The sequence below is a fragment of the Bos mutus genome, chromosome 1 (genome assembly GCF_027580195.1).
Source record: "Bos mutus isolate GX-2022 chromosome 1, NWIPB_WYAK_1.1, whole genome shotgun sequence".
NCBI classification, from domain to species: Eukaryota; Metazoa; Chordata; class Mammalia; order Artiodactyla; family Bovidae; genus Bos; species Bos mutus.
The window spans coordinates 45137421-45163619 of NC_091617.1; the positions used below are offsets into that span (position 1 = coordinate 45137421).

Genomic DNA, 26199 nt, shown 5'->3' on the forward strand with positions numbered 1-26199 from the left:
TGTGTGGATTGTTGAATCAACATATATCATGCAAAGAGCTGAGTACTGGGAAGGAATCCAAAAGTATGGTACATTGTTATCTTTAAGTTGCTTTTTTTTTTGATATATAGTTTTTTTTTTTTTTCAATATAATCTTTATTGGTATAGTTGGGGAGACTAGAAATACATACAAATATAGAGATCAGCTGAGAAGTGGAAAAAGTAAGTGCTGTGGGAATTCTCAGGATGGAAAGCGTATTGGAATAGCTTAGCCTCATTTCCTTTATGACGCTGGGGTGAGGAAGGGTTGTTGTCTGTCCTTGTGGTGTGGGAATGGGAACAGATTAGATCAAAGGAGTAGGGGAGTGAGGGAAGAGGGGGCTTGCCAGGTCCAACACAAAAGGGGGGAGTGTTGGTGCAGCTGAGGTATCCTGAGGCCCTCTGCACTGAGATTATGCACCCTCTTCACCTTGACCTCTCTACCCCGCTTTCCATGGAAATCGTCACTAGGAACAAAATACTACCATCTTCACTGCTTACCTATATCATAATAGCAACTGGGGAGAGTATTTTAAAAATGATTACATGGAAGAATAGTAAGGAGCAGCCTACTCTCAAGTCCTCTGCCTTCAGCAGGTGTGATGAAGGATTAGGGTGACCTGTTACTCCTCAGGCTTAGCTTTCATCTCCTGCATCTTTAGGGCAGGTGTCTTTCCTCTTGTGCCTTGTTACTCAACTGAGGGGGCATCAGGGCTGCCTGTGGGGTAGGAGAGCCAGAAACCCAAAGGGTGTTTGCTGTCTCTTGACATACAGAGGGATGGCATTCCTGTTTTCCAGAGGTTATCAGAATGGTTTGCACCTAATCCCAAAACTCCTTATAAAATCACAGGTTTTCCTCTTGTTGTTGTTGATTCATTAAGTCATGTCCAACTCTTTGCAGCCTCATGAACTATAGCCTACCAGGCTCCTCTGTCTATGGAATTTCCCAGACAAAGAACACTGGAGTGGGTTGCTATTTCCTTCTCCAGGGTATCTTCCCAACCCAGGGATTGAACCCAGGTCTCCTGCATTAGCAGGCATATTCTTTACCACTGAGCCACGAGGGAAGCCCATAATTACCCTAGTAATCTTGAGAGTCCCTTGGCCTGCAAAAAGATCCAACAAGTCCATCTTAAAAGAGATCAGTCCTGGGTGTTCATTGGTAGGACTGATGTTGAAGCTGAAACTCCAATACTTTGGCCACCTGATGTGAAGAGCTGACCCATTAGAAAAGACCCTAATGCTGGGAAAGATTGAGGGCAGGAGGAGAAGGGGATGACAGAGGATGAGATGGTTGGATGGCATCACCGACTCAATGGATGTGGGTTTGGGTGGACTCCAGGAGTTGGTGATGGACAGGGAGGCCTGGCGAGCTGCAGTTCATGAGGTAGCAAAGAGTCAGACACGACTGAGCGACTGAACTGAACTGAATGTAATAAAATTTAAACTGTAAAGGAAGGGAAGTTATTTATTTAGACCTCTTTAGAAAATTAACACGTGAATTTTGTAATTTCTAAGAATCTGAAGATGTTCTTCTTTGCTCTCTTAAAAGTTAAAACATAAATAGGAAGCAGGAGAAGTGTCTCTATTTACATGAAAACCTGGAGCTGGGTTTGAGTAAATTGTCCAAATGTGGAGTAGTTCCTACTGTGCTCTGGCTGTTTGCTTTCTCTTACGACTCTGGGCCTTGGATAAGGTTAAGGAAGAGGAAATACAGTGTTTTTCGTTTTACTCCACCCTAAGCTGTCGTAATTGGTGATCTGTTTGCTCATCTCTCCTCTTTGAAGGAATCCTTTGGAGAAAAATGTGCTTTTTAAATCCATACCAGTTGCTCTTCTATACAAAGAACTCTTAATGAAACTAAACAGAATAGAAGAAGATCAAACTGAAAGCTCATCTGCATCTCAGAAAAGCATAGACATGGAGTTTTTTTAATTTTTTATTGAAGGATAATTGCTATACAGAATTGTGTTGTCTTCTGTCAAACCTCAACATGAATCAGCCATAGGTATACATATATGCCCTCTCTTTTGAACCTCCCTCCCATCTCTCTCCCCATCCCACCCCTCTAGGTTGATACAGAGGCCCTGTTTGAGTTTCCTGAGCAATACAGCAAATTCCTGTTGGCTATCTCATTTACATATGGTAATGTAAGTTTCCATGTTACTTTTTCCATACATCTCACCCTCCCCTCTCCCCATGTCCATAAGTCTATTCTCCATGTCTGTTTCTCCTTTGTTGCCCTGTAAATAAATTGTTCAGTACCATTTTTCTAGATTCCATATATATGCATTAGAATACGATATTTATCTTTCTCTTTCTGACTGACTTCACTCTGTATAATAGATTCTAGGTTCATCTACCTCATTAGAACTGACTCAAAGCTGTTCCTTTTTATGGCTGAGTAATATTCCATTGGCTGTGTATATGTACCATGACTATTTCATCCATTCATCTGTCAGTGGACATCTAGGTTGCTTCCATGTTCTAGCTATTGTAAATAGTGCTGCAGTGAACAATGGGATACATGTGTCTTTTTCAATTTTGGTTTCCTCAGGGTATAAGCCTAGGAGTGGGGTTGCTGGGTCATGTGGTGGTTTTACTCCTAGTTTTTTAAGGAATCTCCATACCGTCTTCCATAGGGGCTGTACCAATTTACATTCCCACCATCAGTGCAAGAGGGTCCCCTTTTCTCCACACCCTCTCCAGCATTTATTGTTTGTAGACTTTTTGGTGAGGGCCATTCTGACTGGTGTGAGGTGATATCTCATTGTAGTTTTGATTTGCATTTCTCTAATAATGAGCAATGTTGAGCATCTTTTCATGTGTTTGTTAGCCATCTGTAAAGACATGGAGTTTTGAGCAGTGAAAGGAGCCATGGGTCGGCCATGGGTGATCAAGACACAGCCAGACAATGTGGATCAACTTCGTCAAACTACGGCTGTTCTGCTGTCTGCTTGCAGTGTTGATGGTGGTGGTGCTGGTCGTCAACGTTACTCAGGTAGAGGTGAGTCCTCAGCATGCTTCTTCATAACTAAGGGAACCACATCAGGGGATTTGGGGCTAATGAATCTGGAAAATATTGATCATCAGGAAACTAATCCTGGTCACAGTTCTTGTTTTCATTTATTCAGTAAGTATTTGAGTGCCTTCAATGGTTGTATACTGTGCTAGTCACCAAGGGTGCAGTGATTTCTTCACTCTGGAGCTCATATTCTAAATGTGCATGGGAGAAAATATGAGTTATAAGTAAGCATAAAATATAATAATAAATGATAATTAGAAATTGTGAGAAGTATTGTAGAGAAAAGAAAGTGGGTTACTGTGTTGCTGTTCAGTTGCTCAGTCACGCCCCACTCTTTGTGACCCCATGGACTGCAGCATGCCAGGCTTCTCTGTCCTTCAGCATCTCCCAGAGCTTGCTTAAACTCATCTCCATTGTGTCATTGATGCCATCCAACCATCTCATCCTCTGTCATCCCCTTCTCCTCCTGCCTTCAATCTTTCCCAGCATCAAGGTCTTTTCTAATGAGTCGGTTCTTCACATCAGGTGGCCAAAGTATTGGAGCTTCAGCTTCAGCATCAGTCCTTGCAATGAATATTCAGGATTGATTTCCTTTAGGATTGACTGGTTTGATCTCCTTGCATCCAAGGGACTCTCAGTAGTCTTTTCCAACACTACAGTTCAGTAGCTTTAGAATGATGAAAGAAAGCCTTTCAAGGAGGGGACCTTTCATCTGACTCCTGGCAAAAAACTGAAGGAGATTTTCAGGGGATGGAGTTCATGGTGAGTGTTATAAAGACTGTGTGTGGCTCTCAAGGCAGGGACCACATATTATGGAACCCTTACAGTGCCTGGTGCCAAGAAGGTATTTAGTAACAGTCCCCTTTCCCCTTCTCTTCTAAAAATTCCCTTCATGAACTCACATACACTGAAATTTATGGAGTATTTCCTATCTAAAATCATGCTGTTCTTTTAATTTTGTTGGCTTGTGGTGCTTCTCAGGTGACAGGTCCAAGTTAATTCTGGTATCTCTTTGCTCTTTGCTGTGCACTGACTGACTGTCCAGCATCCCGGCCCTGTAGGAGTTCAGGTTATACTGTTCTCTTTTATCCTTTCAGATGTTTCTTTCCCCAGTCTCCAGGAGTTTGCTTACGCACATATGCTCTTTAGTACTCTGCTGAATACTTATTTAGGACTCTCTGCAGATCTCCTGAGTTCCTTTGTGTGTAGCTCTCTTCTCCTGTTACTGTCCTATGGGTTCTAATCGGCTGTAAGACTCTCAGCTCCATCTCCTCAATTTAGGGGGTTCACCAGGCTCCTGCTGGGTTCTGTCTCATACTGCTGCAGCCTAGGGATGCTCTCAGGGCTGTCAGCAGAGGGCAAACACTCACAGGAATCATTTTCTATATTTCCCATCTTTCAGGTTGTCAGCAAAGGGCAATCAATCATGGGAATCATTTCCTTTATTTCCCATCTTTCAGGCATCATTTCTTTTGTTGTATAACGTGCTATGTCTGGAGAACCACTGTTTCAGGTGGAAGAGTAAATCTCACCATTTCTCTGTCTTGGTTGCAAGCAGAAGTCTAGGAGACTTGAAACTGAAGGGAAAGACTTAATAGAGAAGCTGGAGAGAAGAAGGTTCAGTGGACAAAGGGGAGCTGGAGGGGATGGGACCTAGAGCACAGACAGAGCACATAATGATATAGGATGAGGGACACATTTCATAGTATGTGTTCTTGTTATCATTTTATTATTAGTTATGTAGGGGGAGGTGTGCTCCTTCCTCTGATGTAAGAGGGAAAATTGTCATAATGGGTGGTAATGTGGATATGTCTACTGCTGGAAGGTGAAACATTGAGGGAGTTCTTGTCTAGACGGGAGGTGGAAGGTGGGAGGAAGGTGGTGCCCAGAAGACTGGTACAGATGGGCTTGAAAGAATGGGAGTGGGGGATGGAGCTTGATCCTGCAGGATGATAGAGGGACAGTGACTTTCCGGATCACATGTGTGCGTGGTGCTTATCTGCACTGATTTTGTGAGGGTGTATATTTTACTGCATTCAACAGTCTGGGTGTAAGAATAGAGAAGATGGTTGTGTATTATGAGGTCTAGGATGGCTGGGAGGTAGGAAAAGGGAGAAGGAGAGACTTGAGAGGGTAAGCCATTCATTTGTGGGTGCTCAGGCCTGTCCAACTCTCTGTGACCCCATGGAGTGCAGCCCTCCAGGCTTCTCTGTCTATGGAATTTTCCAGGCAAGAATACTGGAATGGGTTGCCATTTCCTACTCCATGGGTAAGCCATAGTTCACATCATTAATGTTATTGCAGTCAGGAAGGAATATTAGGAATTATTGTTAGAAACCCTCTTAATAGTCCTGCTGTGGTTCTTAGAAACTTTTGGAAAATGTCCACTAACAGCTCCAACTGTCTGCATGAACACAAACCAAACAATAATGGAGAAGGGAGGTGGCAAGTAAGAAATGATATAGGACAGTTTTGATATTAAAAATTATATAAACAGATCTTTTTGTGGAGTGTGGTAAAACACTTTGCCTTGTCTAAAGATGTCATCTTGTCCAGGCTGAGAATATTGTCATGACTTTTAAACCATTCAGTTTATTTCTGTGACATTAATAGTTAAAGAAGCCTGGGGTGTGGGGTGGGGAGTGGGAAAGGCTTGAACCTTGGCCGTCTGCCATCCCTTAATCCCTGGTCCATCCTACGCTTCTGATTGTGACTGTACTTTGCTTGCAATTAGAGTATCTGAGCATTTTCTAAAAAGTACAGATTCAATTTTAATTAAAAATATCACATAAGAAAATTAGCCATTACAGTGATGAGGGGAGAAAAAGCATTTTCAAATGTGCCACATTCAGAGCTGGTTAAGATAAATGAAACAAACAAATATGAATGCAGCAAATAATCTTTCCATTGGTAACAGGTCTCCTTCACGTTTTTGTTTTTGCATCTCTCAAGTTAGTCTTCTTTATATTGTATATATGGAGTATTTTGCAGTTTAAGAATGAAATATTTCCTTTGTCACAACTATTACATTTTTATTTATTTTTCCAACATAAAATGTGATTAGATACTTTAAACTCTTCAACTTCTGAAACATTAATAAATATTTATTGAATGAAAGTTGAATACATTGAAAATAATTCATGAGGCTTTTGAAAAATGCAAATCCTAAGACTTCTTGTCTGCTCCATCTCAGGTGTATCACAACACAATCCCCACATTTCCTAAGATATGGTCAAATTCAGTTATATAAGTAAAGGAACAAATGAAATCCACGAACAAGCAAAACCCCTCTAGTTAGGTGATTTTGAATAGAACAACTACTATAGTAAATTCACAGATTTCTGAATTTCTAAAAGTCTCTGAATGTCACATTGGTATAAATGGTAGGCTGAATAAGGCCCCCAAAGATGTCAGTGTTTGAATTTCCAGAACCTATGAATATGTTGTCTAATAAAAGGAACTTTGCAGACAAGTTGCAGTTAAGGTTCTTGAGGCAGGGATATTATTCAGGATTATTTGGGTGGGCCCAATATAATCATGTGGGTCTTTATAAGAGAGTGGCAGAAAGGTAGATATGGTATGATACATAGATATAATAATCTACCTGGATATTAGATATAAGAGTGATGTAGGTAGAAACCATGCTCTCCTGGCAGAAAGATAGATTTGATATGATAGGTAGATATGATAATCTACCTGAATATTAGATATTAGAGTGGATATTAGAGTGATGTAGGTAGAAACCATCCTCTCATGTCATATATGAGAAGGAAGTATATGTTTTGATATCTAGCAAAAGGTTGTAGGGAGAATTCCGTGTCATTTTTCTGATAAACTCTTATTGAGCATTGGCTATATTTGTTTGTTTTTTCCTTATTTATTGATATTTTAAACATATATGTTTTCTGATTATGAAAACAGTACCAGTGTTTTAGGGCTTTTGGCTGCAAGTAAAGAAAGCTGGTTCAATCTGGTTTTAATATTAAGGAATAATATTCATTTAGAATAGAAGTTGGGAGGTAGGTTGGGCATAGTTTAGGCTCCATTTCTCTGTAAGTCTCTCTGCTGTGTCCTCCTTCATGCATTATCTATGGCATCCACTTTCATGGTTGGATTTTACGTTTTTACACAGCAGCAGGTAGTTGCTTTCTTACACATGTCCAGCTTGAGATACAGTTTTTTTTATTGGCAGGTAAAATCAGAGAGCTGTTCCCAGAGTACTGGTGATGTCTGGATTTGGATGCATGCATCCCTCAGAATCCTCCAGCAGCTTTTCATAGAATACAACTGGGTCACAGGCCCATTCCTGAATCAGTCGCTTGGGATTATCCTTTGAACAGTCAGGCCCTGAACTGACAAGTCAGTAAATCGCAGTGCAATGAATGAGGGATGGGCAAGCATAGGGTTCACTCTGGTCCACACCTTACAGCGGCTCCAGGAATGACTGCTGGTGTTTCCTCTGGGCTCTGAATTTTAAAATATGGCAGACCTTGAAGTTGTCCTTGGCACTGACCTAAAACAGAGTTATCATTTAGGAAAGTTAAGCAAATTGACCTTTTCGCAGTCTTTTGTATTCATCCGTTTTGGCTGCACTGGGTCGTAGCTGAGGCTTGAGGGATCGTCAGTCTTCGTTGTGGCATGTGGTATCTTTAGTTGTAGTTTGTGGGATCTAGTTCCCCGACAAGGGACTGAATCTGCTCTCCCCTGCATTGGGAGCTTGGAGTCTTAGCCCCTGGACCACTATAGAAGTCTCTCTTTTTAAGTAAAATCCAGGTGACTTGGGCTTCCCTGGTGGCTCAGACAGTAAGGAGTCTGCCTGCAATGCAGGAGACCCACGTGTGATCCCTGGGTCAGGGGAGAAGGAAATGGCAACCCACTCCAGTATTCTTGCCTCGAGAATCCTATGGACAGAGGAACCTGGCAGGCTACAGTCCATGAGGTCACGAGAGTTGGACATGACTGAGTGACTAGGACTTTCACATTTCAGGTAAGTAGCACCAAGTGTATGGTGATTCTTGGATTGGGCTGCATGGGTCATTTTTCTGGTCTTGAATTAGTAGCTTATGGCTACCCAAGGAACAAGAGTGACTGTGGGAGAGGAAAAGAGGAAAAACAAAGGAGAAGGGGGCATGTTGTGAGCACATAGCACATGGTTTGGTCCTTAGTGTTTTGTCATGGCCTCACAAGAACTAAAAAGGAAAGGGAGGTGGGAATATTTCCTAAAAGATAATCAAAAGATAAGGGAACTTCTCCTGTTTTTAAAAAGTTGAGATATAATTGGCAGACGAATGGATAAGAAAGCTGTGGTACATATACACAATGGAATATTACTCAGCTATTAAAAAGAATGCATTTGAATCAGTTCTAATGAGGTGGATGAAACTGGAGCCTATTATACAGAGTGAAGTAAGTCAGAAGGAAAAACACCAATACAGTATATTAAAGCATATATCCGGAATTTAGAAAGATGGTAATGATGACCCTATATGTGAGACAGCAAAAGAGACATAGATGTAAAGAACAGACTTTTGGACTCTGTGGAAGAAGGCAAGGGTGGGATGGTTTGAGACAATAGCACTGAAACATGTTTATTATCATATGTGAAATAGATCGCCAGTCCAGGTTCGATGCATGAGACAGGGTACTCAGGGCTGGTGCACTGGGATGACCCAGAGGGATGGGATGGGGAGGGAGGTGGGAGGGGGGTTTGGATGGGGAACACATGTACACCCATGGCTGATTCATGTCAATGTATGGCAAAAACCGCTACAGTATTGTAAAGTAATTAGCCTCCAATTAAAATAAATTAATTAATTAAAAAGAATAAAAGACCTGCAATTTAAAAAATTGAGATATAATTTACATATAATGTGTAAGTTTAAGGTGTGCAATGTGTTGATTTGATACATTCGTATATTGCAATATGATTATCAATACAGTGTTAGCTAGCACTTCTTTCATGTCACTTAATTACCATTTCTTTTAGGTTGAGAACAGTTAAGATCTTGTCTCTTAGCAGCTTTGAAGTTTATTACATACACTTACTTACAGTAATACAGTAATACAGTTTTGTGGCCTATTGTCACTATGCTATGCCTTCCATCTCCAGGATTTATTTATATACCTGTTGCAAGTTTGTACCCTTAAACAATGTCTACCCAATTTCCCCATTCCCTAGCTTCTGGTAGTCACCATTCTATGTTTTTATGAGTTCAGTTTTTATTAAAAACCCTTGATTCCATTCACACACACTGCACTCCCCCACCGCCCCCCACCACACTGCCTTACAGGATCTTAGTTCCCCAAGCAGGAATCAAACCCAGGTTTCTGTTTAGAAATTCACTGAGAGCCGAATGGGCATTCTTTTATAGTTTACAATATTTTTTCCTTTGGCTGCTTTTTTAGGATTTTCTTTTTATACTTGTTTTTTGACAGTTTCACTATAATGTGTCTTGGAGAAGATCTTTTTGCATAGAGATAATAGGGTGATCTATTAGATTTTTGAGTTTGGTTGTCGAAGTATATCCCTAGGTTTGGGAAGTTCTCAACTATTGTTTCTTTAAATAATCTCTCTGCCCTCCCTTTTCCCTCTCTCAAACCATGATTATTCTAATATTTGTACACATGGTGGCATCACATAGAACATGTAGGCTTTCTATGCTCTTTTTCATTCTTTTTTCTCTTGTGTTCTCTTCTGATTGGGCTGTTTCAGAGTTCCTGCTCCCTTATTCAGTCTTCCATTTGATCTTTCTGTTATAGATGCTCTTTATTGCATTTTTCATTTTATTCATTGAATTTTTCAGCTCCAGAATTTCCATTTGCTTCTTTATGATTTCTTTCTCTGTAAATTTCTGATTTTATTCATGTATTTTTTTTATTTGTCTTTGTTGTAATATAGCCCATTGAGTTTCCCTGAAGAGCTATTTTGAATTCTTTTTTTTTTTTTAATTTTATCTATTTATTCTTGGCTGTGCTGGTCTTTGTTGCTGCTTTTCTCTAGTCGGGGAGAATGGGGCCACTCTTTAGTTGTGGTGCGTGAGCTTCTCACTGCAGGGACTTCTCCTGTTGCGGAGCACTGGCTCTTGGCATGCAGATTTCAGTAGTTGTAGCTCCTGGGCTCTATAGAGCGCAGGCTCAGAAGTTGTAGTGCACGGGCTTAGTTGCCCTGTGGCATGTGGGATCTTCCTGGATCAGGGATCAAACCTGCATCTCCTGCATTGGCAGGCAGACTCTTCTGAGCCACCAGGGAAGCCCAGCTATTTTGAATTCTTTATCAAAGGCTGAATTCTGTGCCTTTGAGCATGGTTATTGGAGGATGATTGTTAGTTTTCTGTGATGACATGTTTCCGTGATTCCTTATGTTCCTTGTACATTTGCATTGCTGCTTTCATGCTTGAAGTAGCAGACATCTGCTGCTGTCTTACTGGTTCCCTTCAGGTGGGGTAAGATGTTCATCAGTCCTGTTTTAGCTGTCTATTTTGCTTGCCCTCACATGGGTACACTTGCTTTCCACATCTTGCTTCTTGTGACACAATTCTTAAGCTTTTCTTAAGACCCACCAGGCTAGCCGCTGTTAACCTTTTGTTTTCCAGAAAGAGGAAGTATAGCTTAAATTTGTGTTTCTCTCTTGCCCAGAAAAACTGATCTGTTTTTCTGATAGTGTTCTGTTTAGCAGAGTCTCACTTGCTGCCTCATTTGGCAGCATACACAAGGAGCTGCTGGCTCCAGAGTTTGCGGAGGTGTGGGTTTAGCACACAGGGCACTGGGGGTGCCTGTGGGCTCTGTTGCAAGACTGTTGGGTGAGGCATTAGGCTTGTGGGCGGACTTCCTGCCAAACTCCTGAGCACACTTAGCAGGAACTGTGTCCCTTCAGTGACCTTTGATGTTCTTACCTGCCTCTTTCCTGAACCCCTCCCTTCCTGGGGTCATGGAGGTCCCCCTTTAGTACTCGGGGAGCTGCTGAATTAAATGGGTTTCTCTCACAGCGGGGGTCAGTGGGCACTAACTGGTCACTCTCCTCATCCCTCTTGGATGAGGACGCTGCTGGGTGCTACAGCCTTGGGCTTGTTATGCTGGGGGAGGGGCAGTGCTGGCGAAGTTCCTCTTACCCTCTCAGTTTCATCCAAACTTGTATTTTTTTTTTCTTTCTGGAATTTCTCTTTGGGAAGGCTGAATCCATTGGTATTTTCCTGGGTCACCACTCTCCAGGTTGTCCCTGACTGTGGCCAAGCAGGACTGGGACAGGTTCACTGGCTGTGCTGACAGCACCGAGGTTTATCTGCCTGTTACTAGATACGCACATGGGCGAGACTGCACCTAGGCCCTGCGCATGTGGAGCTGGATCCCACGATTCCCACAGAGGCAATTTTGTTTTTGGGTGGGTCCTACATTTGTTGTTAAAAAGGGGGACAAAAATGGAGGAATGTCTTATGCCATGTCATGATGCTGATGTCAACTCTGCTAGGGAAACATTTTCAAAGTCATTATTATCCTTTTTAATAAACAAATAATACTGTGTATTCTTTTAAAATGAAGGAGCCTAATGAAATTCTTCCAATTGAGAGTTTCTGCATGTACATGTAGAATGAAACAGAAAAAGTACAGAATCCAAGAATATCATTAAAAACCCTTCTATATTTGGGGATTATTTTTACCTTGTTTGAGATTATGTTGACCTTGCATAGCATTTTGAAGTGGTTTGGCATGGATGGGGAGCCTGAGGGCTTGTTTGAGTGGTTTGTAATGGGTAATAGGTTGAGAGTAATTCTTGATTTTGTTTTCCTGTTGTTGTTTTCTCTTGCAATTTAACTTATTGCATAATGTAAGAAGCAGTTTCCTGGGTTAGGTACTAAAAAGGTTCTGCATCTAGTTTCCAATGTGTGTAGGGTACACCAGGCAACTCTTGGACACCAGCAGCATGACCTATAGTTCTAATCGGTTCTGACACTATAACTGAGCAGGACCCTGTGGAGCCTTCCTGGACAGACCCCTCCACCTCATGTCCTCTGCCTACTTCGTGTTTGCAGAAAAGTTGTAGTCTTCCAGGCCTTCCCTGACTCACAAAAGTCTGGCCTAAGAATTAATGATTGAAAGGATGTGAACACATAGTGATAGAAGTAACTGCTGGGCCAGGAGAACTGGTAACAGTTTAAACAGTAAATCAGCCACATGGCAGTCAAAGAATTTTTAGTTCCTCCCTGAAATACATGGATAACATGTATAACAATCCAATAAGCATTCCTGAGTTGTTTTACAGATTGCTTAAAACCCCCACCAAATGGAAGAAGTTAACTATTTGATGACCATGGGCTTACTGGAGCCTGAAGATTGATAATGTTAGCCGCTGTGACACCACCCTGCTATCTCACCATCAACCAAGCAGAGAATTTTGTATGAGCTGATAACATCCCCTGTGACTCCCTTCCCCCACTTTGCCTTTAAAAATTCTTCCCTGAAATCCATCTGGGAGTTGGGGTGTTTTTGAATATTAGCTGCCCTGGACTCCTAGTCTGGCACCTTACAATAAACACTGCATTTTCCTTCTCCACATTCTATGGCAGTAGATTGGCTTTACTATGAGCAGGCGAGCAGGCCCACGTTTGGTTTGGTATCAACACTATCTGAAGATAGCATCAAATCCCACATGTTAAGGTCTTAGTTCTACAAGACTCCCCCCCAACCCCCTACTTAAGATGCCAGTCACCAATCTAGGTAGTCACCTGTGCTTCTAAATGACTAGCTGTAGATTAGAAATTCCAATGACTCCTGCCTTGGCTTCAGTTAATTTTGCTAGAGCAGGTCACAGAAATCTGAGTAACATTTTTTAAATTAATTAATTTATTTTAATTGGAGGATAATTTCATTATAGTACTATGGTGGTTTTGCCACTCATCAACATGAGTCACCCACAGGTGCACATGTGTTTCCCCATCCTGAACCCCCCTCCCACCTTCTTCCCCACTCTCCACCCCTCTGGGTTGTCCTAGAGCACCAGCTTTGAGTGCCCTGCTTCATGCATCGCTTCATTGTACTGGTCATCTATTTTACATATGGTAATATATATGTTTCAGTGCTAGTCTCTCAAATCATCCCACCATCCCCTTCTCCCACATAGTCCAAAAGTCTGTTCTTTACATCTGTGTCTCTTTTGCTGTCTCACATATAGGATCATTGTTACCATCTTTCTAAATTCCTTATATATGCATTAATATACTTTATTGGTGTTTCTCTTTCTGACTTACTTCACTCTGTATAATAGGCTCCAGTTTCATCCACCTCATTAGAACTGACTCAAATCCATTCTTTTTTTTATAGCTGAGTAATATTCCATTGGGTATATGTACCAAAACATGCTTATCCATTCATTTGCCAATGAACATCTAGGTTGCTTCCATGTCCTGGCTATTGTAAACAGTGCTGCAGTGAACATTGGGGTACATGTGTCTCTTTCAATTCTGGTTTCCTCAGTGTGTATGCCCAGCAGTGGGATTGCTGGGTCAAATGGCAGTTCTATTTCCAGTTTTTTAAGGAATCTCCACACTGTTGTCTGTAATGTCTGTACCAGCTTATATTTCCACCAGAAGTGTAAGGGGGTTCCCTTTACTCCACTTCTGCATTTATTGTTTGTGCATTTATTGTTTGTAGACTTTTTGATGGTGTCCATTCTGACTGGCATGAAATGATACCTGTTTGTGGTTTTGATTTGCATTTCTCTAATAATCAGTGATGTTGAGTATCTTTTCATGTGTTTCTTAGCTATCTGTATATCTTCTTCGGAGAAGGCAATGGCACCCCACTCCAGTACTCTTGCCTGGAAAATCCCATGGACGGAGGAGCCTGGTGGGCTACAGTCCATGGGGTCGCTAAGAGTCGGACACGACTGAACGACTTCACTTTCACTTTTCACTTTCATGCATTGGAGAAGGAAATGGCAACCTACTCCAGTATTCTTGCTTGGAGAATCCCAGGGCCAGAGGAGCCTGGTGGGCTGCCGTCTATGGGGTCGCACAGGGTCGGATACGACTGATGCGACTTAGCAGCAGCATATCGTCTTTGGAGAAATGTCTGTTTAGTTCTTTGGCCCACTTTTTGATTGGGTTGTTTGTTTTTCTGGTACTAAGCTACATGAGCTGCTTGTATATTTTGAAAATTAATTCTTTGCCAGTTGTTTTGTTTGCTATTATTTTCTCCCATTCTGAAGGCCGCCTTTTCACCTTGCTTATAGTTTCCTTCATTGTGCAGAAACTTTTAAGTTTAATAAGGTCCTATTTATTTATTTTTGTCTTTTATTTCCATTACTCTGGGAGATGGGTCATAGAGGATCTTGCTGTGATTTGTGTCAGAGAGTGTTCTGCCTGTATTTTCCTCTAAGAGTTTTATAGTTTCTGGTCTTACATTTAGGTCTTTAATCCATTTTGAGTTTATTTTTGTGTATGGTGCTAGAAGTGTTCTAGTTTCATTCTTTAACATGTGGTTGACCAGTTTCCGAGAAACATTTTACTTATTTTACTTACAGGATTACTGGTCTATTAAAGTAGATGAGTAGTTACCTAGGACTAGGGTGGGAGTATAGGTTTGTGAAAATGTGGATTGACTGCTAATGTGAACAGAGTTTCTTTTGGGGGTATGAAAATGCTATAACTGTGGAGATGGCTATCCAAATTATGAATATACAAAAATCTCATGAACTGTTCACTTAAATAGGTGAATTGTATGGTATGTGAATTATACCTCAATTAAACTTAAAAATAGAAGAGAAAAAGATTTCTGGTCTGTTATAAAAAACTAATTCAGAAATAGCCAGAGGAAGAGATATACAGGGCAAGGTGTATGAGAAGGGCATAAAGGTGCCGTCTTGGTCTGAATGTGCCATTCTCCTTGAATCTCCAAGTGTTCACCAACCTGGAAGCTCTCCAAACCCCATCCTTTTGGGGTTTTATGAAGCTTCATTCCATAGGCATGTTTGATTCATTTGTGACTGATTTCAGCCTCCAGCCACACTCCCTTTACTGGAGGTCCAGGGTGGAACTGAAAGTTCCAACCCTCTTATCACGGTCAGTTCTGACAACCAGCTCCCATCGTGAGGTATTTTCCAAAAGCCACCTCAGTAACACGAGCCCAGTTGTGGTGGAAAGGGGCTCGTTAGAAGTAACAAGACACACATTTCCCTTATGACTCTAAAGTGTTTTTAGGAACTGAGGACACAAAACCAAATATTATAGCAAAAGATGTTCCCATTTCTCTTATCATTAAAATTCTAAGGATTTTGGGAGCTGTGAGCCAGGAACTGTGGATGAAGACCAAATGTATATTGCTTATAAATCACAATACTGGAGGTACATAATTATTTTTCCTGTCCATTTGTTCAACCACCTTCTATTTATTAGGAAAATAATTAATGAAAAGTATAAAACACTCGAAAGAATAGAGAGTACATAAGTACTTAAGTATGTATTTGAAATTCCTCCCCAGTCTTCAGAGTCACTGTAATTTCTTGGATATAACTGCTTGTTTGTAATTATGTGGGTGGTTAGCACTGCTTACACATTGCATAGTTATATCTTGATTTGTCAGCTTTACACTGTACCTGCTGACCTTTCCACATCAGGCAGAGCAGCATGGGTGGTTAAATAAAAACACAGACTGAAGTCAGATTGCTTGGGTTCTAGTCCAGGTTTGCTGTTTATAATCTGTGTGACCTTGGGCAAATTATCAAATTACCATTCTTTGCTTCAGTTTCCTTGTCTATCAGATGGCCTAATAATAAGACTTACCTCATGGGATAATTTAAACATTGTATTAAAAGATTTATATAAAGTCTTTAGAAAAGAGTGTCTGGCACTTAGGTGTTTAGTAGATGTTGGTTGATGTTGCTGTCCCTGTTAAAGATAATGAAAGATGAGATCTTCTGCTGACTCATAATTTCTGTCACTCTCTTTCTAAAATTTGTAAAATATTTTTTTTCTGTGTATTAAATAATGTACTTAGGCCTTTTCTTTCCCTTAATAGGGTTAGATAGTACATCTTAACTTCCTCCTTTAAGTGAAGAAGAAGAGCACTTCTATATTATGTTACATTTGATTTCTGTTAGCTATCATATTACTTTTGCATCATCAGGCTTTATAATCTTTATCTTTATAATCTTTAGTTTTATTGCTCTAACTATAATTAAGGATAACATACACTCTGGATTGATTCTTATTCTTAAAAAAATACGGTATTATTATGATTATTATGATCATGTAAATGTTACCCAGTATAGAACATGATCCTTTGAAACCAAACCAAACCAAACCTTTATCTCTTGATGGAGAATGTCCCAAGCATCAAGGTCAAATGGATCCTTTTTACACAGTACATCAATTGCTTAATCATGCTGCATTTTAATTTGCTTTATATTTTAACCATGACTTTCTTATACCTCTTCTTGCTTTTTCTGGAGTGCTAACTGCCCTTTTTTTTTCTCCCGATGAGAGAAAATAACATCTTCTATAGCATATTATGAGGATCTTCCTTCATATAATTTGTTAAATCCATTTGCTTCTTCAAGGCACTTTTTTCCCCCCTCTGAGCACTCTATCTTCCTATTTCAATGTTCACTGATTATTATCTTGACCTGTTGCCCAGCTGTTGTTCTGAGTTTGCTTTTCATTAAATTCCCGGCTCATGTCTTTCACTTCCTTGGATTTTTCTTTCCAATTTACTGGATTAAATCTTCAAATAATGTTTTCCTGAAAGGGCACATGGGAACTAAGCTTACATGTCTGAAATGGCCTTTATTTTGCCCTCTTCTTTGATTTTTATTTGGGTTTAGAATGCTGTATTCAAAGTCCTTTTCCCTTAGAACCTTACAACTTTGCTCCACTGTCTTCACATGTCCTGTGGGGTAAAAGACAAGGCTAATGCCAATCTAATTTTTTTTTTTAATTTAAAAGTATCTTTTATTGGTAATGTTGTTCTTCTTTCTGGAAGACAGAAGAACTTTTTTCTCTACCTCTGAAATTTTACAAAGCTCTAATGTGAGGTCTTTTTTTGGGTATAAAACTTTATTGTTAAACAGGCAGATCTGTTCACTAATAAGAAAACAGTTTAAACATCTGAATTTTAGAGACAGTATACAATTTTGAGATACAAAATATTAGAAAGCCATTATATTATACAGTATGTAGAGCAAAATATCACAATATAAATAACAATTAATGTCCAAGCTAGAAAAGACTGAAGTGCTTTTAAGGTCTTGTCTTCTAAGCAGGAAGGCCAAAGTGAAGATTAAGAACCATTTCTAAGAGAGTGTAAGTCATGGTCTTCAGGAAGCACTGGAGTTCTATTAAGGTACTTTCATGTATACTTGGGATGAATCCTATTTGGTCATGGTGTATAATTCATTGTACATATTGTTGGATTCAGATGTGAAGATGACACCACCCTTATGGCAGAAAGTGAAGAGGAACTAAAAAGCCTCTTGATGAAAGTGAAAGAGGAGAGTGAAAAAGTTGGCTTAAAACTCAACATTCAGAAAACGAAGATCATGGCATCCGATCCCATCACTTAATGGGAAATAGATGGGGAAACAGTGGAAAGAGTGTCAGACTTTATTTTTCTGGGCTCCAAAATCACTGCAGATCGTGACTGCAGCCATGAAATTAAAAGACGCTTACTCCTTGGAAGGAAAGTTATGACCAACCTAGACAGCATATTCAAAAGCAGAGACATTACTTTGCCAACAAAGGTCCATCTAGTCAAGGCTATGGTTTTTCCTGTGATCATTTATGGATGTGAGAGTTGGACTGTGTAGAAGGCTGAGCACCGAAGAATTGATGCTTTTGAACTGTGGTGTTGGAGAAGATTCTTGAGAGTCCCTTGGACTGCAAGGAGATCCAACCAGTCCATTCTGAAGGAGATCAGCACTGGGATTCCTTTGGAAGGAATGATGCTAAAGCTGAAACTCCAGTACTTTGGCCACTTCATGCGAAGAGTTGACTCATTGGAAAAGAGTCTGATGCTGGGAGGAATTGGGGGCAGGAGGAGAAGGGGACGACAGAAGATGAGATGGCTGGATGGCATCACCGACTTGATGGATGTGAGTTTGAGTGAACTCCGGGAGTTGGTGATGGACAGGGAGGCCTGGCGTGCTGCGATTCAGGGGGTCACAAAGAGTCAGACACGACTGAGCTACTGAACTGAACTGAACTGAGAGTTGTTTATAGTATTACTTGATTATCCTTCTAATGTGTATGGGATCTTTAGTGATGTGTCTTCTTTCATGTCTGATAATAATGATTTGTGTCCTGTCTTTTTTCCTTAGCCTTACTTCAGGCTTAATCAATTTTATTGATCTTTTCAAGAAAACTGGGTTTTGGTCTCATTGTCTTTTCTCTATTGATTACCTGTTTTCAGTTTCATTGATTTCTACCCTAATTCGTTAATTTCTTTTCTTCTGCTTACTTTGGAGTTGGTTTGCTTTTCTAGCTTCCTAAGGTAGATGTTTAAGTGATTGATTTTAGATCTTCATTTATAAATGTGTATTCAGTGCTGTAAATTTCCGTCTAAGGCCTGCTTTCACTGCATCCACAAATATTGAAAAGTTGTTTTTTCATTTTATTTGAGTTAAAAAGATTTTAGTTTTTTATTGATGTTTCTTCTTTGACCCTTGTGTTACTTAGAAATGTGTTGTTTAATCTCCGGGTATTTTGGAATTTTCCAGCTATCTTTCTGTTATCAATTCCATCTTTCTTGTTTAATCCCATTGTAGTCTGAAGGCAGACATTGTATGATTTCTATTCTTTTCAGTTTTTTTATAGTATATTTTATAGGCCCAGAATATGATCTATTTTGGTGAATGTTTCATGTGAGCTTGAAAAGAATGTGTCTTCTTTTGTTGGATAAGTGGTTTATAGATGTCCATCATATCTAGTTGATGGTGATGCTGTTGAGTTCAACTAAGTCTTTACTGACTTTCCGCTTATTGGCTCTATCCATTTCTATTTTTTGTTTGTTTTTTCGGTCATGCTCTGTGGCATGTGGGTTCTTAGTTCTGCAACCAGGGAATGGAACCCATGTTCCCTGCAGTGGAAGTACAGAGTCTTAACCACTGAACCACCAGGGAAGTCCCTGATCCATACATTTCTGATAGTGGGGTATTGAAATCTTTCATTACAACTCTGAATTCATCAATTTTTTCTTTCAGTTCTATTAGTGTTTACCCTACATATTTTGGCTTTCTCTTGTTAGGTACATACATGTTAAAGATTGTTATGTCTTCTTGGAGAATTGACCCTTGTATTATGTAAAATACCCTTCTTGTTTTTAGTTTTTGGTTGCACTGGGGCTTTGTTGCTGTGAGCTGTCTCTAGTTGTGGTGAGCAGGGCCTACTCTTCATTTCTGTGTGCAGGCTTCTCACTGGTGGCTTATTTTGTGGAGCACAGGCTCTAGGCATATGACCTTCAAGTAGTTGTGGTGCACAGGCTTCAGTTGCTCTGTGGCATGTGGAATCTTCCTGGATCAGGGATTGATCCGCCGCATTAGCAGGCAGATTCTTACCCACTGTATCACCAAGGAAGGCTCTGTAATACCCTTGTTTATCTCTGACTTTCCTTGTTCTGAACTCTGCTCTGAGGTTAATATAATTGTTCTGATCTCTTTCAGTTAGTGCTAGCATGGTATATCTTTATCCATCCACTTTCTTTTAATCTATATATGTCTTTATATTTAAAGTAGATTTCTTGTAGGGCAACATATAGTTAAGTCTGACAATCTCTGTCTCCTAATTGATGCATTTAGATCATTTATGTTTAAGGTGATTATTGATATAGTTGGATTAATAGCTGTCATATTTGTTACTGTTTTCTATTCATTGTCCTTGTTATTTGTTCCTGTTTTTATCTTCAGCTCTTTTTCTGACTTTTGTGGTTTTAATTTAGCATTCAATAGATGCCATTCTGTCTCCTTTCTTAGTGTGTCAATAACGCTTCTCATTTTACTTTAAGTGGTTGCATTAGAGTTTGCAATATGCACTTATAACTAGTCCAAGTCCACTATCAAATAAACTGTACTGCTTCATGGGTAGGACAGGTACCTTATTAATAATAAAATATTATTAATTGCTCCTTCCTGTCCCTTGTATAATTGCTGTCATTCATTTCACTTGTAAATAAGCACACACGCGCACACACAGGTATAAGTGTACATGGTCAAATACACTGTTGCTGTTATTATTTTTGAACAAAATTGTTATCTGTTACAGTTAAAAATAAGAAAATAGAAATTTTTTTATTTTACCTTCAGTTATTCCTTCTCTGATGCTCTTCCCCTCTTTGTGTAGATCTGAGTTTCTGACCTATATGATTTCCTTATCTCTGAAGCCCTTCTTTTAACATTTCTTGCTAGACAAGTCTACTGGCAACAGATTCTCTTAATTTTTGTTTGTCTGAGAAAGACTTTCTCTTTCACTTTTGAAGGATAATTTTTCTGGGTACAAAATTCTAGGTTGATGACTTTTTTCTTTCAATGTGTCAAGTATTTTACTCTATCTTCTTCTTGCTTGCATGGTTTCTGAGAAGTTAGATTTAATTCTTATATTTGCTTTGCTAAAAGTAAGGTGTTTTTTTTTTTTCCCTTTTGGTTTCTTTCAAGATATTTTATCTTTGGTTTTCTACAGTTTGAATGCAATATGCCTGGATATAGTTATATTTTGTATTTATCCCACTTTATGTTCTCTGAGCTTCCTGGATTGTTGGTTTGGTATCTCACTTTTTTTTTTTTTAATGTTAGCTCATGTCCTTATTAACCAGTATACAATTACTTGTCTTCTGGTTTGTTGAAACAGTAGGTCAGACAACATTTGCCACAATAATGTCTGTCAAAATGACTGGCCATAAAAACTCCAGCACCACATTCATCTGAGGTTCACTCCCGGCGAAGGTGACTGATTTTGCCATTCTCATCCACCTTATAGTATTTCAGAACAGCCAACTTAACCTTCTTTCTTTTATGCTTGTTCTTCTTGTGAGTGGTATAAGACTTCTTCCTTTTCTTAGCGCCACCACAAAGTCTCAACACAAGATGAAGAGTGGGCTCCTTTTGAATGTTGTAGTCAGACAAAGTTGGAGAAGGCAATGGCACCCCACTCCAGCACTCTTGCCTGGAAAATCCCATGGACAGAGGAGCCTGGTAGGCTGCAGTCCATGGGGTCACGAAAAGTCAGACAGGACTGAGCGACTTCACTTTCACTTTTCACTTTTATGCATTGGAGAAGGAAATGGCAACCCACTCAGTGTTCTTGCCTTGAGAATCCCAGGGACGGGGGAACCTGGTGGGCTGCCGTCTATGGGGTCACACAGAGTCAGACACGACTGAAGCGACTTAGCAGCAGCAGCAGTCAGACAAAGTACATCCATCTTCCAGTTGCTTGCCAGCAAAGATCAGTCTTTGCTGGTCAGGAGGAATTCCTTCCTTATCCTGGATCTTGGCCTTTACATTTTCTGTTGTATCTGAGGGCTCCACCTTGACAGTGATGGTCTTCACTGTCAGGGTCTTCATGAAAATCTGCATCTTGGCAGCAGTTCCACCGCAGATAGCGGATCCAGAAAGGTGTCTGACTTTAATTTGGGGAAACTTTCAGTCATTATTATTGCAAATATTTCTTCTGTTATGTTTTTCTGATCCTTTTGATATTCCTATTTGGTGTATCCCACAGCTCTAGAATATTCTGTTCTCATTTTAAATTATTTTTTTTCTCTTTGCTTTTTAGTTTTGGAAGTTCCTATGTACATTTCCTCAAACTCAGAGATTCTCCTTAGCTGTGTCTATTCTGCTAGTGAGCCTTTCAAAGACTTCTTTCATTTCTGTTACGGTGGTTTTACTATCTTGATTTCTTTCTTTTCTTTTTTTTTTTTCAATATGTCCTTTTCTTTCTTTCTTTTTCTTTTTTTTTTTATTGAGGGGAGGGCCTTGCTGTGTGTCTTCTTGAATCTTAGTTCCCCAACTAGGGATTGAACCAGGGCCTTCAGCAGTGAAAGTGTGGAGTCATGATCATTGGACATCCAGGTAATTCCCTTGAATTTCTTTCAATTTCTGTTTTTCAAAGAAAAGTTTTATATTTACAACAAAGTTGAGAGGAAGTGTTTTATATCTGGATAATATCAATAACCAGTGTTGTGACTGAACTGGCCCTTGTGGCTCTTACGATTACAGGATGCCCTCAGCATTAACCATCCAGAAACTGTGGGGCAAAAAGGAGGAAGGTGTATTACTCTTAGGTCCTGGAGGATACATGGCATGCCTGGGGCCTCACACCTAGGTCATGGTAGACAAAAAGAGAGAGAGCGTGGGCCTGAGGTTGTTTTTATTGGGCTCAAGGTGGGTGCCTGGAGTTTCATGGGTTTATTCTTTATTGGTGAACTTAAAACATGAATAGGAATTTAAAGCATGGGAAGAGAAAAACAAGTGGCCCAAAGGGTCATTTGTCTCAGTCAACCAAGATCCCTAAAACAAAGAAGCCGTAAGGGCACGGGAAGACCGTGGCTCTTTATATCTCATTATGTGAATGTCTTGACAGTCAAAATTGAAGTCAGACACTTGCATTACAAAAAAGAAAATACAACTCTTGGGGCTTACACTGCAGGAAGATTATAGGTACTTCCCATACACCTTGTCTTTATGTATGCATGACCTCCCCTGTTATTATCATCACTCACTGGAATGGTACTTCTTTTTTAATTTTAACCAAGGGTAAACCTGCACTGACACATCGTGATCACCCAAGGTCCGTAAGTTTACTTTAGGATTCATTCTTCAGTTCAGTTCAGCCACTCAGTCATGTCTGACTCTTCGACCCCGTGGACTGCAGCTCACCAGGTCTCCCTGTCCATTACCAACTCCTGGAGCTTACTAAAACTCATGTCCACTGAGTCGGTGATACCATCCAACCATCTCATCCTCTGTCATCCCCTTCTCTTCCTGCCTTCAATCTTTCCCAGCATCAGGGTCTTTTCAAATGAGTCAGTTCTTCACATCAGGTGGCCAAAGTATTGGAGTTTCAGCTTCAACATCAGTCCTTCCAATGAATATTCAGGACTGATTTCCTTTAGGATAAACTGGTTGGATCTCCTTGCAGTCCAAGGGACTCTCAAGAGTCTTCTCCAACACTACACTTCAAAAGCATCAATTCTTCGGCACTTAGCTTTCTTTATAGTCCAACTCTCACATCCATACGTGACCACTGGAAAAACCATAGTTTTGACAAGGTGGACCTTTGTTGGCAAAGTAATGTCTCTGCTTTTTAGTATGCTGTCTAGGTTGGTCATAACTTTTCTTCTAAGAAGCAAGTGTCTTTGAATTTCATGGCTACACTCACCATCTGCAGTGATGTTGAACCCCCCAAAATAAAGTCTGACACTGTTTCCACTGTTTCCCCATCTATTTGCCATGAAGTGATGGGACCAGATGCCATGATCTTAGTTTTCTGAATGTTGAGTTTTAAGCCAAATTTTCAGTCTCCTGTTTGACTTTCATCAAGAGGCTCTTTAGTTCTTTCTCATTTTCGGCCATAAGGGTGGTGTCATCTGCATATCTGAGGTTATTGATATTTGTCCCGGCAATCTTGATTCCAGCTTGTGCTTCATCCAGCCCAGCATTTCTCGTGATGTACTCTGCATATAAGTTAAATAAGAAGGGTGACAATATACAGCCTTGACATACTCCTTTCCCAATTTGGAACCAGTCTGTTCCATGTCCAGTTCTAACTGTTGCTTCCTGACCTGCATACAGATTTCTCAGGAGGCAGGTAAGGTGGTCTGGTATTCCCATCTCCTTCAGAATTTTCCACAGTTTGTTGTGATCCACACAGTCAAAGGCCTTGGTGTAGTCAATAAAGCAGAAGTAGATGTTTTTCTGGAAGTCTCTTGCTTTATCGATGATCCAGCAGATGTTGGCAATTTGATCTCTGATTCCTCTGCCTTTTCTAAATCCAGCTTGAACATCTGGAATTTCACAGTTCACATACTGTTGAAGCCTGGCTTGGAGAATTTTGAGCATTACTTTACTGGTGTGTGAGATGAGTGCAATTGTGCGGTAGTTTGAGCATTCTTTGGCATTGCCTTTCTTTGGAATTGGAATGAAAACTGACCTTTTCCAGTCCTGTGGCCACTGCTGAATTTTCCAAATTTGCTGGCATACTGAGTGCAGCACTTTCACAGCATCGTCTTTCAGGATTTAAAATAGCTCAACTGGAATTCCATCACCTCCACTAGCTTTGTTCATAGTGATGCTTCCTAAGGCCCACTTGACTTTTGCATTTCAGGATGTCTGGCTCTAGGTGAGTGATCACACCATCATGATTATCTGGGTCATGAAGATCTTTTTTGTACAGTTCTTCTTTGTATTCTTTCCACCTCTTCTTAATATCTTTTGGGTTCACTCTTCGTATTATACATTCTATCAGCTTGGACAAATGTATAAGAATGTCTGCCAGTCATTATAATTTCAGCTAGAGTATTTTTCCTTACTTAAAAATCCTCACTGCTCTGTCTGGTTTTTTTTTTCTTTTGATTCCTTCTTGGAATTTTCGCCTTTTTCTTTACATTGCCCATTATTTCTTGCACGTTGTTTGCTTTTTCTATTAGAGCCCCTTAGCGTATTAATCATAGTTGTTTCAAATTCATGGTCTGATTATTCCAACATTCTTGCCATTTCTCAGTCTGGTTCCGATGCTTGATCTGTGTTTTCAAAGTGTGTTTTTTTCCTTTTAGTATGTCTCATAATTTTTTGCTGAAAGCTGGACATGAGGTACTGCCTAAAAGGAACTCCAGTAAATAGACTTTTCATGATGTGGAGATGAAATGTAGGGGAGGTGAAGCATCTTATAATCCTGTGATCTTCCTGTGTTAATGAGTCTGTGAACTTCAGAGCTGCTTCTTAGTCTCACCCCCTCAACTCTTAAATTGTATGGAATGTTTAGAATGGACTGGTGTTGGGTATGTCATTTACCTCAGTTTGGTTGGGCTCTGATAAAACCACAGTAGGTTAGGCTCTGGTAAAATAGTTTTTCTTGAGGGCAGGCCTTGTTTTAAAAAAAAGAACAGAATACTCTTGACATCCAGTAGTCCCCCGTCCACAGTGTCACTTTCTGTGGTTTCAGTTACCCCTGGTTAACTGTAATCTGAAAATATTAAATGGGAAAATTCCAGAAATAAACAACTTCAGTTCAGTTCAGTCGCTCAGTCGTGTCTGACTCTGCAACCCCATGAATTGCAGCACGCCAGGCCTACCTGTCCATCACCAACTCCCGGAGCTTACTCAGACTCACATCCATTGAGTCAGTGATGCCATCCAGCCATCTCATCCTCTGTCGTCCCCTTCTCCTCCTGTCCCCAATCCCTCCCAGCATCAGAGTCTTTTCCAATGAGTCAACTCTTCGCATGAGGTGGCCAAAGTACTGGAGTTTCAGCTTTAGCATCAGTCCTTCCAATGAACAGCCAGGACTGATCTCCTTTAGGATGGACTGGTTGGATCTCCTTGCAGTCCAAGGGACTCTCAAGAGTCTTCTCAAGCAATAAACAACTTACCCATATGAAATTGTGCATTGTCCTGAGTTGCATGATCAGCTGTTGTGACATCCTGCTCTCTCCCACCCAGGATCCTCAACCACTGACATCATCGTGGCTCAATACAGGGTCACCTGAAGCAGATGATCCTCCTTCTGACATTATTATCGTCAGAAGGTCAGTAGTAGCCTGACGCTGCATCACAGTGCTTTTGTCCTTCACCTCACCTCATCTCATCATGTAGGCATTTTAACCTTTTACCTCATCAAGTACACCACGATCAGATGTTTTGAGAGAGAGAGAGATCACATTCATATAACTTTTATTACAGCAAATTATTATAATTATTAGTTTTATAAGTTAGTTTTATTATTGTTGTTGTTGTTTAGAGCTTCCCTAGGGACTTAGATGGTAAAGAATGTGCCTGCAACATGAGAGACCCAGGTTCAATCCCTGGGTTGGGAAGATCTACTGGAGAAGGGAATAGCTACCCACTCTTACTGTGCCTAATTTATAAATTAAACTTTATCATAGGTATATATGTATAGGAAAAAGCAGTATATACGGAGTTTGGTATTACCCACAGTTTCAGGCATACACTTGAAGTCTTGGAC

The 26199-nt window shown here is 40.2% G+C and overlaps 1 protein-coding gene and 1 pseudogene across 7 annotated transcripts in view; one reads left to right on the top strand and one right to left on the bottom strand.

The window, feature by feature from the left end:
- The window catches only part of NXPE3 (neurexophilin and PC-esterase domain family member 3), a 55618-nt gene that overhangs the window by 7370 nt on the left and 22049 nt on the right, over window positions 1-26199 (top strand). For 2 of the 7 annotated variants that reach the window (XM_070368752.1, XM_070368764.1), the window contains exons 3-5: window positions 2091-2168; window positions 2855-3025; window positions 17450-18122. In XM_070368752.1, the coding sequence (XP_070224853.1) occupies window positions 17970-18122 (153 nt within the window). In that variant the 5' untranslated portion in view covers window positions 2091-2168; window positions 2855-3025; window positions 17450-17969. The remainder of the gene's footprint in view (window positions 1-2090; window positions 2169-2854; window positions 3026-17449; window positions 18123-26199) is intronic. The other 5 variants (XM_070368758.1, XM_005890066.3, XM_070368756.1 and 2 more) reach the window with 4 other exon arrangements.
- Window positions 18129-25666, bottom strand: LOC102286160 (ubiquitin-ribosomal protein eS31 fusion protein-like; annotated as a pseudogene).